At 38.7% G+C, this 13,507-nt stretch overlaps 1 protein-coding gene across 8 annotated transcripts; it reads right to left on the reverse strand.

The window, feature by feature from the left end:
• Positions 1-690: 690 nt before the first annotated feature.
• On the reverse strand, positions 691-12,338 carry LOC107500424 (zinc finger protein 82 homolog). Of its 8 annotated transcripts, none has more exons than XM_016125624.2 (6): positions 12,255-12,338; positions 10,320-10,595; positions 10,093-10,178; positions 8,648-8,774; positions 6,729-6,821; positions 691-4,799 (listed from the first exon to the last, which is right to left on the reverse strand). In XM_016125624.2, the coding sequence occupies exons 3-6, from the start codon at positions 10,099-10,101 to the stop codon at positions 3,442-3,444; spliced, it is 1,587 nt and encodes a 528-aa protein (XP_015981110.2). In that variant the 5' UTR covers positions 10,102-10,178; positions 10,320-10,595; positions 12,255-12,338; the 3' UTR covers positions 691-3,441. The 8 variants fall into 8 exon arrangements, with proteins under 8 accessions (XP_015981110.2, XP_015981114.2, XP_015981109.2 ...); XM_016125628.2 differs by having other exon boundaries at positions 10,320-10,387; positions 12,255-12,324; XM_016125623.2 differs by lacking the exon at positions 12,255-12,338 and having other exon boundaries at positions 10,320-10,387; positions 10,483-12,248.
• Between the last annotated feature and the right edge of the window lie 1,169 nt (positions 12,339-13,507).

The raw sequence follows: 13,507 nt of genomic DNA on the forward strand, positions 1-13,507 counted from the left end.
GGGTATCCTGGGATACTGCCTTATAGAATGACCTGCAAATTTTTTTTTGAGGTTATCAATTCTTCTAAACTTCTTGTTGCCTGCAAAGACTACTGATTCTAGTTTTGAAAAAACAAGATTGTAACTATATATTTTTTCCTTTGTTTATAGATCTGCTCAGATTTTTTATAGTTTCTTGAGTCAACTTTGATAATCTGGATTTCTCTAAATAATTCATTTTTTATATTTTTATAAATATTGAAATACAAATATATATTAATACATATAACTTAAAAACTTTTAAATCTCCTTAATGTATTTATTTCACCTTTCCCACATATAAAGCTATAACTGAGTCATCTTTTTCCTCAATAATTAGTGCCAATTCTATATTAATGGTCCTTTCAGAGAACATCTACTATTTTATTAGCTATTCCATTAATTTCTACTTTTACCATATGGATTATTTTCTGCTACCTATCTTAGTTGGCTTTTGAAAATTATTTTCTGGCTTAAGCCAAGTGTTACATGACAGGCACTGTAGCAATGGAACTGTGTGGTAAATAAGACAAACACTAGTTGCTCAATCCAGGTTATCTAAACACATTAAGGTAATTAATTTTCTATCAATGAGAGTTTTGGTGATTTCCCACAATTTTTTATTTGTAGGCATCACATTATCATTTACCAGTAAGAGTCTAAAATTTCAGATTTGATTTTCTACTTAAAAAATTTTATTATGGAAATTTTCAAATATATGCAAAGGCAGAATAGAACAATGAACTCTATGTATTCAGCTTCAACACTTAGCAATGTTGTGCCAATCTTGTTTCATCTATCCCTCCCACCTTTTGTTTTTCTGAACTTGTAGAAAGCAAACCACTGACATCACATAATCTTACCCTTGAATACTTCACTATGAATCTCTAACGCATAAGGACCTACACACACCCCTCCCATATCATCATGCCTAAGAAAATGAATAATTGTTTAGTATAATATCCACTCTAGGTTTACACTTTTACAATAATCTAAATTTTTTTTCATTTATTCGTCCAAATCAGGACTGTATTGATTATATTTTCTTTTCTGTATTCTTGATGCTCTGACATTTAGGGACTTTATCCTGGAAAGACTACCCCTCCCAGGGCTAGCAAATTCCTAGAGATAGCAAAGGACTCCACTGCAATCATGCCTTTGTTATACAAACCAGTCCAAAACCCACACCCCAAATCATCTCCTTTATCAAGCTCTTAACACACCAAACCAATAATCCCCTGCCCCAAATCACTCCAGGGCCAGGTACCAGGCAACTAGGGACCACCCCTATAGCTGAGTCCACCAAAATTATTCAACCTATCCAACTCGACACTTGTCCAGTGTACCTACTTAGTGTTGCCCATTATTTCACAGGAAAACTTCAGTAAAGGCTCTGAGCAGGCTCTGCTGTGACCTATTTTTTGCCTTCCCACAGAACTGGATGCGTCCCTTTGTGGACCTGAGTGGCATGCGGTGCCTATTTCTACTGATCTGAGTATAAACTTCTCTATGACAATCATTTTTGTCTGCCTATCTTACCATACCTGATTAAAACAAATCCTGGATATGTTTTTACAAAAGGGTCCCAGCACATTCCACACATTATTTAATTGGTATGTCTCTTAACTCTCTTTTGTTAGATTGTTTTTAGTCTTGACAGATATTGGTTAAGAAACTAGGCCCCTAATTTAGTGGTATTCTGGATTTGGTTGTTTGCTTCTTTATATTACTTATTTTTTCCTTTAGTCTCCAAGTTTCCTGTAAAGTGGTAATTACATTTAGAGACTAAATTATACTTCTGAATCAAGATTTTAGGCAGAAATACTTCACAGGTGGTGCTGAATACATCCACTGTATCACATCAAGCACATAGCCTGGTTGATCTAATTTACAGATGTGAAAATAGATTAGCGGGTTATCATTCTGTTCCATCCACTAAAAGCTTTCTATCAAGTTTTTACCCAATGGTCTTTGCATCCATTGATATCACCACCAAGATCCATTATTTCATAAATAAAAGTGTGATTTTTCAAATCCTATTATTCCTTTCACTATTAGCTAGACTTCTCTAATAAAAAAGAACTTCCTTCGCCAACGTTTGGTTGTCTTATATTCATAAAAGAAAGGCAAGACAAGTGCTCCATTTTCCCCCTTTATTAATAAATGTCCTTAATATGCTCAACAAAGGACCAATGCAATTGGTCAGAAAAATCAAAGCTATCAAAACCTATAGTGGTCCTGACAAAAGGACACATAAGTCCATTTGAGGGAATACTCACTGGTCAAAGATACGACAGTTTGAACATTTAAAAAAAAAAGGCTACAATAGATTTTTAAAAAATATTGCAAGGAATTATAATACAGGTGATTTTAAATTTCCAAATAGCTTTTTTTTATGTTACCCTTCATTAATTTTAAATTAAATTTAGACTGGGACCGCAGAATGTAGATTGTAGAATGTCTGCTTTTTAATGAACAAATTGAAAAAGCATTTCTTACTTTCACTATTTTAACAAGACTGTTATCTGAATCAGTCGGGATGAGTGTTGGTGGAGGGCATTTCTATATTCACTGTGCCCATAGTCTTTCATATGAATTTTCAAGAGTAATATAAATAATAATAAAATTTAGTGGCTTAAAACAACCATTTTATTACATCTCATGATTTTGTGGGTCAGGAATTTAGGCAGGTGCTCAGTTGGTCGATTCTTCTGTTCTATAGTGCGTCAATTGAGGTCACTCAATTGCATTCTGCTGGTGGCTGGTCTAGAGCATCCAAAACTACTTCACTCAAATGTCTGGTGTCTTGGTGGGCATTTCTGGAAGACTGAGCTCAGCAGGGTACCTTTACCTCTATATATTGTCCTTGAGCCTCTCCAAGTGTCCCTTCAGCAGAGTAGCTATACTTCTTAATAGAAGAACAGTGCAGGGTCTGAAGAGGGTAACTAAAGTAATTTCCAATGAAATTCTAAAAACAGAGAGAGTATCCCAAGAGATGAAAATCAACCCCTAAAGCCTGGGTTCAGAAACTGGCACAACAGTACTTTTACTATATTCTACTGATCAAAGTCAAGGGGAAAGGATGTAGATTCCACCTCTTGATGGCGGGGAGCATGGGGGGTTTGATCAATGAATGTGTCAATTTTTATTCTGCCACATTATTATATTACCATTTTACGAATGAATAAATTATAGCACAGAGCAGTTAAGCATCTTGTTCAATATAACACAAGTAGGAAAGTAATGAGATCAAGGTAAGTGTCTTTCCCACATTTGTTACAGTGATAAGATTCGTTTTTAGAATAAATGTGAAGTTCATTAGGTTTGAATGATGGTAAAATACATTAAATTACCCCATGTATGAAGCGAAGGGGATTACTACATTCACAGAGTGTTCTACAACACAAGACTGAAAAGCCTTCCTTATATTTTTACATTATGAATTTTCAGATGATGGGTAAGGTGTGAATGTTGTCTAAAGGCCTTCTTACATTCCTTGCATTCATAGGGTTTCTCACCAGAATGAATTCTCAGATGCTGAATGAGAGATGAATTAAGTCGAAAGGCCTTCCTACATTCCTTACATTCAAAGGGTTTTTCGCCAGTATGAATGCTCTGATGTAAAGTAAGTTTTTGGCGCAACCTAAAGGCCTTCCCACATTCCTTACATTTATAGGGTTTCTCACCAACATGAATACTCTGATGTTGTGTAAGTTGTGAGAGTAGTCTAAAGGCCTTCCCGCATTCCTTACAGTCATAGGGTTTAACACCGATATGAATGCTTTGATGTGAAATAAGTTGTGAGTAACGACTAAACGCTTTCCAACATTCTTTACATTCGTAAGGTTTCTCACCAGTATGAATTCTGTGATGAAGAATAAGATGATAACCACGACTAAAGGTCTTCCCACATTCCTTACATTCATAGGGTTTCTCACCAGTATGAATTCTCTGGTGGAGTGTTAGTTGTTGTCGGACTCTAAAGGCCTTCCCACATTCTTTACACTGATAAGGTTTCTCACCAGTATGAAGTTTGTGATGTACCCTAAGGCCATAGCCACACAAAAAGGCCTTTCCACATTCTTTACACTCATAGAGTTTCTCAGCAATGTTAAGCTTCTGATGTCGAGTAAGGTGTGCATACTGTCTAAAGGCCTTTCCACATTCTGTACATACATAGGGTTTCTCACCAGTATGAATCCTCTGATGGAGAGTAAGCTGTCCACGTACTCTGAAGGCCTTTCCACATTCCTTACACTCATAGGGCTTCTCACCAATATGAATTTTCTGATGTATTCTAAGGTCTGGGCCACATATGAAAGATTCTCTACATTCCTTACATTCATACAGTTTGTCAACAGAATGAAGTCTCTGATGTCGAGTAAGGTGGGCAGTCTGTCTAAAGGCCATGCCACATTCCTTACATTCATAGGGCTTTTCACCAGTATGAATCCTGTGATGGAAAGTAAGTTGTTGGCGTACTCTGAAGGCCTTCCCACATTCCTTACATTCATAGGGTTTCTCGACAAAATGAATTCTCGGATGTGGAATATGAGATGTGCGTTTCTGGTACGAGGACATTTTCTGAGATGTAATTTTCACTTGACCAAAATATCTCTCTTGTCCTTCAAATTTTCGATCAGATTCCCAATCATTTTTTAAAATGAGGTCTTTAAGGCCATGGTTGTTAATTCCTTCCATTATCTTCCACTGGGATAAGTTAATTTTATAAATGTCATTTTCTGAAGATAACTTTTTGGTCTCATACCTGGTCCCCATATCTGAAAGAAAATAAGAGAGCAAATGTGTAGTGCCTTTTCCGAACAGTAGAAATAAAAGATAACCAAAGTAATTTCCAATGAAATTCTAAAAACAGTTAAATAATTTGAGGAAAAAAAAAATACATAAGGGAACACCAAAAAAAATGAAAGTTGATTTAAGAACATGAGATTGGTGATAAGTACAGGCATATCTCCCTTTATTGTGTCACTTTATTGAGACTCACGGATATTACATTTTTTTACAAATTAAAGGTTTGTGGCAACCCTGCATTCATTTTCCAACACTTCACATATCTTCGTCAGATTCTAGTGATTCTCACATTATTTCAAACTTTTCAGTATTATTGTTTTGTTATAGTGATCTGTGATCCTCGAGATCTTTGATGTTACACTCCACCAGCAAAAAGATTACGACACGCTAAAGGCTCACATGTTGGTTAGCATATTTTTAGCAATAAAATAATTTTTAATTAAGGTATATGTATTTTTAAAAACATAATGCTATCTCACACTTAATAAACTAGTAAAATATAAATATAACTTTTATATGCACTAGAAAACCAAAAAAATTGAGTGGCTTTCTTTATTGAAATATTTGCTTTATTGAGGAGGTCTGAAACCAAACCTGTAGTATCTCTGAGCTATGCCTATAAACACTTAAAGTCAGTGGTTCTCAAACTAAGACGTGGATCGGAATCACTGAGGAACTTATTACAAATATTAAGGTACAGATACCACCTAAACCTCTTACATCAGATTCTACAGTCCTGGGTAGGCCTATATTTAATATTCTCCAGGCTCTTCTGATGGAGATAAAAGGTTAAAAATTCATACTAAACTTTTTTCGATAATTTCTCTTTATTCTTAGAATAAAATCCAACTCTGTGGTTAAAATGCCTCTGCTTATAACATATCATCTCAACACTGTCCTCTTTACTGGTACCAGGAGGGGGCTTCTTTCAGATCTCAGAACATGTCCCAACATACTTTAATCTCTTAGGACATTTCTGCTCTATCTCTCACAAAGCTCCTGACCGTGCTCTTTGCATGGCTGTCTCCTTCTCATCCTGAGGTCTTAGATTAAAAGTCACTTCCGTTAAGATTTCCTGTCAAGAAAGTGGAGTAAATGCTGTGCTTGCCTCCCCTCATGGCGACATCAAAATTACAACTAAACTACAGAACCACCACCATTGATAATCGCCTAAAGTCTAACTAAATGAAAGTCCTACAACTAAGGAAATACTGAACAAGCCATCTCCAGACAGGTGAGAGGAACAGAGACGCAGAAAGGGGTGGTTAAAAATCAGGAGGGATATCTCAGCTGCAGAGGTCCCCCTGGAGGAGCAAAGGGTCCCAGGCAGGGTGGCCAAATGGCAAGGGGGTTAGGGAAATGGGAGAAAAAGGGGAAGGGATTAAGAAGTACATTGGTAGTTATGAAATAGTTATAGGGATATAAAGTATAACATAAGGAATATAGTCAATAGGATTATAATAACTACGGTGTCAGATGGATACTAGATTTATTGCTATGATCACCCTGTAAGTTATATAAATATCTAATAACTAGCATATACCTGAAAGTAATATATAATTGCATGTCACAGTAATTGAAAAATAAAAAAGTCTTAAAAAAAAAAAGACATGAAGAAAAGTCATTTGCTTGAAGGCTAACTCCAATGACAGTATCTAGATCTATGTTATTATTACATATCTGTATTGTTATATATGTACATATAATAGATATTATATATCGATATATATTTTTGTTGAAGTTACATATTTATTAATTTTTCTAATTGTTATTCTGTTTATTTTCTTACTCCTAAACCTCTTCGAGGGCATTTTATTTTTAGTTATCTTGCTTTTGTGAACAAAAAAGGGGCATTATACTAAATCTCACAAAAAGTAACCCAACTGGCCCTGACTCACCTGGATATCGTCTTCTTTCTTTCCTCACAATTTTCCAGGGCTCTTTACCTTGCTCCAATAAGGAAATCACATCTGGTTTAGAAATGAAGCATCCTGGTTACAAGAAAAGAAATGTATGGTGATATGGAAATAAAAAATAAATTAAAAATTACTTTGATTCAGTCTTGGTTAAATTTTTAATAAACTATAAGTCAAATGGTAATTGATAAAGCCTTTAGAACAAAGGGCAAGATGGTCAAAAAAATTCACATTAAGGTTATATAATAAACAGATTAGAGAGGGAGGGAAAAGGTCTTATTTTAATTTGTATTCCTATAAATACACCTTGAGAGGCAACAGTATTTGAAAGCACAAAATGCCTGGGTACAAATCCTGGCTGTGTGACTTTGGACAAGCATAACCGTGAAAATCTTCAGTTCTTTAAAATGACTTTTTCTCTTTTCTTTCTCCTTGATTCAAACTGGCCTTGGACTCACTTGCTTTGTTTCCTTCTTATATTCCACCTTTGTACATACTGCCCAACCACTCCCTCAATCATTAAGCTCTTAAGACTTTAGATTCTGGTTGGCATCAAACAGTCTCAGAAACAAAGACTCATATCTATTGACCATAAAACGAGTTTCTTTGGTCAAACTAAAAATACCATCTTGACCTACCCATGAAGGCAGAACAACCCTACCAGCCACATCCTCTTGAAACCAGTCAGAATGATGCCATGACTGATATTAGGGCTGGATGCAATGATCGACTGACTCCTACCCTAGCCCAGACCAATCAGTAGAGCCCATGACCCCAACTCCCTTAGCCATCATGACTAAAGAATTTTCTTCTATATAACCTATGCCCTAGAGGCCATCAGGGAGCCAGGTCTTTGAGCGCTAGCTCACCTGTGTCTCCAGGCTTGGTGTTATTTCCTCAAATAAACCTCTGCTTTCTTTGCTGCAAACTCCTGTCCATGTCTCCTCTGGCCTTGATGTGCACAGAGAGAACCCCCTGAGCTCAGTACATAGGTTGTTTCTATGCTTTATTTTCCTATCAAATTGGGAAAATAATAGTATCTATCTTATACAACTGTTAAAGGTTATATTAATTTTTATTTAAATCTAAACACTGTGTACAATATATACTAGGAGCTATATATATTTTATCAGCTATTATTTGTTATTATTATTTTTCTGAGAGGAAAACAATAAGCTTTCTGAGGCATTTTTTAGGATATTCATATAAAGTTAAATGCAAAATTCTTGGGTATTTAAATTCTTATTATTCTTTTTAGTTGACCTCGCAGATTGCAAGGACCTTGTCGGCTTATAACCCCTTTTTTTTTTTTTTTTAACACCTACAGCACCTGGTCTTCCTGGTCTCCCATCCAAGTACTAACAGGCCCAACCCTGCTTAGCTTCTGAGATCAGAGGGGATTGGGCTTGTTCAGGTTGGCATGGCCACAGACAGGATATTTACCTTTCAATCATAAAAGAAAGTAAAAGTGAATGAGTTCTTTTGAAATATTAATAAGTCCTGTTGATCCAACTTATCACAAAAATTACATGTTCTTTTGATAGCCCGAGGGGAAAAAAAAATTAAGGTGTAGCTATTTTCCTTACAGGTATACCAACAAATAACAAAATATATATAGCAATTTTAAGTTAAAAAACAAAGTGAAATCTGATTTCTTTGACACTGACAGGTCACTCAGATTTCAATCCAGCCCTTTCATTACTAAGGAAGGTCTAAAGACCACTGAAGGATGAGAGAGATGAATATGCTTAATGGAGGTGCTCACTTTTAAATAAAGTTCAAACCATTCCCTTGATAACAGGGAGCAAAAATTTAGGTAATTTCTTGAAATATATTGCTGAAATTTCCAGAGAAGAAGTTGACATTACAGAGTCTATGTTACTAGAGGTAGATCACCTTACCTAATGAGACCAAGTTGCTGTAGTTCTCCAACATCACATCTCTGTACAAGTCTCTCTGTTCTAAGTCCAAGTATTCCCACTCCTCCTGAGAGAAGGCTATGGACACGTCACTGAATATCACAGATCCCTGAAATGACAAACCATACAATTAAAATTACGATACAATTAAAATTAAAGAAAATTTGTTTTAAGATGGAATAGATACTGCAGGAAACGGAACAAGCAAGCATACAGACTTGGGTTGGAAGCCTGTAACACAGTGAATCAGGAAATGACTGCGCCTGAAGCAGCAAGCCTGTGTTCTCGAAGCATTCTGTTACTACAGATATAGCCTCATATACTCTGGCATATCTTAATTATCCAAATATGTCTGGGAAAGAAAAAAAAAAACGATCAGTTTTCCAACTAAATGAACTACTGTATATAAGCCTTCTGCCTGCTATATGTCACCCTCATGAATTCTCAAGAAACTGAGTTCGTCCCCCCTTTACCCTTAACAAATGGACCAAAAAAAAAAAGTTTCCCTGTGATATCTCTGTTAGAAAAGGATCTGAAGCACATTTAAAGAATTCCCTACAAGTTCATTGTTGAATCAGATCATATCATAAGCATTTTTCCATTTACAACAGATTCTTTAATGAACTTTTTAATAGCTGGCTATACAATAATCTATGCAATGGATATATGAGATTTAATCATTGTCCTCTACTTAAATATTTTTGGTCTACACAAAATATTTAAGGTCCTCCTCAGTTCTGAGGTTCTACAACTATTTATGTATCTACATGATCTTCTTACCTACTATCATTGTCCATCCTTCACTATATGCATTCCTGTTTCAGAGTTAGAGGATACTTATGTAGATTCTGGATACTGGTGACCCAGAATCACAAACACATCATTCTAGACAAGCACATCCTGTTCAAATACAAATGGAACCCTGTTCTTAGTGGCCAGCTCTTAGGGATTCCCAGAGAAGATTCCTGCTCTCTACACATCTCTACCCAGTCTTAAAAGCCTCACAAAACATGAGACCTTCCCATATGCTAAAGATGAGGCAAATCAATAGCAAATCTTATCTCATATACTTGGAAAACTCAAGTTAGAAAAGTTCAGTTTTCCAGTGAGTAGTCAAATTGGGCCCATCCTCTCTAATCAACTCACAAGAGATGGTCAAACATCTCTCAAGGGATTTCATTTCTGTTCCACTGAAGGAGACTGAGGCTGATGCTGAATGACTTGTTCAACGAAGACATGAACAACTATTAGAAAAAAGAGGGCTCATAGGATAGGCATTACTTTCCTTAGACTCACCCATCACTGGATTTAGAGGAAGTGGGAGAAGGTTCTTAGATGGGGTCTGATAAGTAGGAAGTTTCTGGGTAAAGAAATATTCAAAGGATCTTAACATGACCGTAATTCCAGAAGGAGAAAGAGTGACTTACATGGGCCATGGCTTAGAAATTCAAAAACTGGTCAGTACTCCTTGGGGTTTACTTGCCTAGAGAACCAGAATTCACAGAGGCCAGAGCTGGGGGGAGAAAAGGAAACCATGAGATTAGACAAGCCTCAGAATTCCCTGAATAATTCCAGTGAATACGTCCTTTACCCTCCCCCCCAAAAAAAAACACACACAGAGATTTGAGGGAATAAGGACAAATCTAATCCTTACGTGTAAATTCCAGGGCTCATAAGGGGCCACATCTTCTAAGGCAGAATCTCTTTCAAAGCCTTGCAGGCCTGCTTGGATTCATCCAAGACAAACAGAGAAATTCATAAGGACCAACTTTGGCAGCCAGTACCACTGTCAAACTTGTAGTGGCAGTCCTGCCTACCTATAGCCAGGGTATTAAAACTTCCAGAATCTTCTGGGCTCCTCACTATTTTAATCAGAATCATCCACATTGCTTTCCTGTATGACTTCATCTGCCATTCTCTTTCCTACAACCTAGGTTAAAGAGGTGTGAATTACTACTTTCAGCAGGTAGATAATAACACATATCTATTTATCAAGAGCTTTCATGTGATTGTTTTATATACATTAACTATCCTCAGGATTGCTATGTAGTATAATAATTATCCTATTAATGCAGCGGGTTGAAATTTCACTGCATAGATATTGGGAAAAAGTGAAATCACTTGCAGAAAGTGATATTTATTTAATAATTTCCGAGTGTTAGACATTAATTTATTTAAGGTAGTTTCAAAGAACAGTCTCAGATACTACAGTCTTTGAATCTAAGCCAGTGGATCTGAATCTTTCTGGGTCATGTTTGATAACCTCATTAAATTATGGACTTCCTCTCCAGAAAAATGGCACATTAAAATATATAAAACAATTTTACATATCATCTCTAGGGTTTTCTGGTACCCTTAAAGCCCCAAATGAATTTAAATTACCTCTGGTTAAGAATTCCAACTCCAGATCATTTGGGCATCTCATTTTTTTAAAACTAGGAAATGACCAACACAATTAGCTTGATATTTTCGTTTTTCTGATCTATTTGGGTGGATGGAAAATTGCCCAAAATTACCGCATAACAACTACTACCTAATATTTATTAAGTACTTGTGAATCATCAGGTACTGTTTTAAAAGGTTTACACATATTTATAAAAACAAAGTTCTAGGAAGTAATGGGAAGTTTCTGCCAAATAAATATGTGCACATCAGCACTAGGGAGGGGGCCTAGGTATCAGTCAAATGGACAGATCATTTAAAGAGAAGGAAGCAACTTTACTCATGTCCTAAAAAATAAAAACGCATTTCACAGAACAAGAGGAAATACCCACTCGCCTTGACCTGGCCTTTTAAATGGGCAAGAACAGTTAATTCCTTCTCCCCGTTCTCCTCCTCAGCGTCCTTTTCTTTGGCTGTGTCAGGACAGGAGGAAATCTGAACGGGCTTTCCTTGGAGCCCACCCCAACCTGGCTAAATCAGGGCACGTCGCAACCACACTTGTCCCCACCAGCCACAATCCACTCATATACACAGTGACGTGAGAGGGAGGGCACTGATGACCCTTGGAGGTAGCTCAGGTCACGGGGACTGGCACCCGACTTCACAGCAGTTTCCCGGAGGGACTCCCCCTTTCTCAAACCTGTCGTTGGACCCCTCAGAGCTCTGGGTACGTGTGTGTCGCGCGCTTGCTCGCACCCGAGGATGAAAGCGACTGGAGTACGAACGCCCAGGAGCCAGACTGAGGGGCACGTTCGGTGCTAAAATTCTTATCCCTAGATCGAGTTGAGCCTCTTGCCGGGGGTCTTCCCACAGGTGCTCAGATACGGAACAGGGAGCAATTTCTTTGCGGCTGGGCCCGCGCGGGTGGAGGGGAAGAGATTCAGCTGACACCTACGGTCACACAAGCGGCTCTGCGCCTAACTCAGTCACGAAAGCAGCATCACCCACTAGTCCGGGCCTCACGACCGCACACAGTGCGGGCGCCACAGCCCGGCCCCGTCACGCCCACAGACACGCGTTCCACCGCCGCCGATCTCACGCACACCCCGGTCCGCCCCCCGGTGGCGCGGCGTCTCTCCTTCCCTCCCGGCCGCAACACCGTCCCTACAGGTGACCGGAGCCGACGCTCCACGCCACGACTGCGCACCTGGGGAGCCAAACCGCTCTCCCCGCGACGCCCAATGGCAGCAACAGCGTGGTAACGCCAGGGGCCTGAAGGGCCGTGCGCAGGGGCTGCTGGGAGCGCTACGTGCGCGCACTCACTGCGCAGGCGCGGCCGGGCCCCGGCGGGGGGGCGGGGTGGAGCTTTGCATTTAAAGGGACGTGTGAGTAGCTGGGACTTACCGCGGGGCTAGCTGGGAATTCTGTGACCACGCAGGGCGCAGTGTGTCTGTCTGGGTTTGCCGTGATTCTGAGTGCGATTTTTTTCCCCTGGATGTGGCTGGTGGGTGTTTGAGATGTTGTGACTGCAGAGACTAGAATGCGGGTTGTGAAGGAGGTTTTATGTCTGGAGTTTATTGTGGAGAAGAATGGAAATAAGTACACTTGAAAATAAATTTTCAAAGGGAATTCCTTTGAAATGGATTTGCTTCTGCTCCAGATTCCAAGAGTGGGCTTTCCCTCTTAGTATTAAGGGGATTTTGTTGGGAAGATTTAAGACGCCCTAGACTAAGAAAAAAACATCTTTACATAAAAGAGAAAAGACATGGCTGGATCAGACAGCCCAGAATTGATGGAGTCAAATATCTTGGGTTCTAGATCAAGCAAGAAACTTGTTTAGGACTTAAGGCATGAGTTCATCTTGACATTACAGGGTTTTAGTCTTTTATTTCTCATGGTTCTTTTTTATGGTTTCTCTGTCCTTTCTAATGTTTGCTATCTCTTTATTGAAGTTCTCACTAAGTTCCTTAAGCATCCTTGTTTATAAGCCGTGTTTTGAACTCTAGCTGGTAAATTGCTTGCCTCCATTTTCTTTAGTTCTTTTTCTAAAGTTTTCTCCCATTCTTTCATTTGGGACGTGTTTCTTTGTCTCCTTATGCTGCATTTTTCTTTGTTTCTATGCATTAGGTAGTTCTGGTATGTCTCCCATTTCTTGACAGGGTGGTCTTATGCAGTAGGTATCCTGTGGGGCCCAGTAGCACAGTCTCCCTGATTACCTAAGCCATATATTCCAGGAGCGTCCTTTGTGTGGGTTCTTTGTACCCTCCTGCTATAGTTTATCCTTGATTGCTGTTGGCCCATCAGTAGGTGGGATTGGCCCTTCGGCTTACTGGCTGTGAGGATTGGCCACAACCACAGCACACAAACTGCCACGCATGAGCTGATCTCATGAAGTGGAATTCATCCCAGCAGGCTCTGGTGCCTGCCGAGAACACCCTTTGGATGTGCCACTTGTGGGGC

The sequence above is a fragment of the Rousettus aegyptiacus genome, unplaced genomic scaffold (genome assembly GCF_014176215.1).
Source record: "Rousettus aegyptiacus isolate mRouAeg1 unplaced genomic scaffold, mRouAeg1.p scaffold_m13_p_14, whole genome shotgun sequence".
Classification (NCBI taxonomy): Eukaryota; Metazoa; Chordata; class Mammalia; order Chiroptera; family Pteropodidae; genus Rousettus; species Rousettus aegyptiacus.

Excerpts from the sequence above, each read along its gene's own strand:
- LOC107500424 (XM_016125627.2), bottom strand. Across the intron at positions 6,822-8,647 it reads CAGCAACTTGGTCTCATTAG|GATGCTTCATTTCTAAACCA; the intron begins GTAAGGTGATCT and ends TCTTGTAACCAG. Across the intron at positions 4,800-6,728 it reads AGAAAGAAGACGATATCCAG|ATATGGGGACCAGGTATGAG; the intron begins GTGAGTCAGGGC and ends ATTTTCTTTCAG.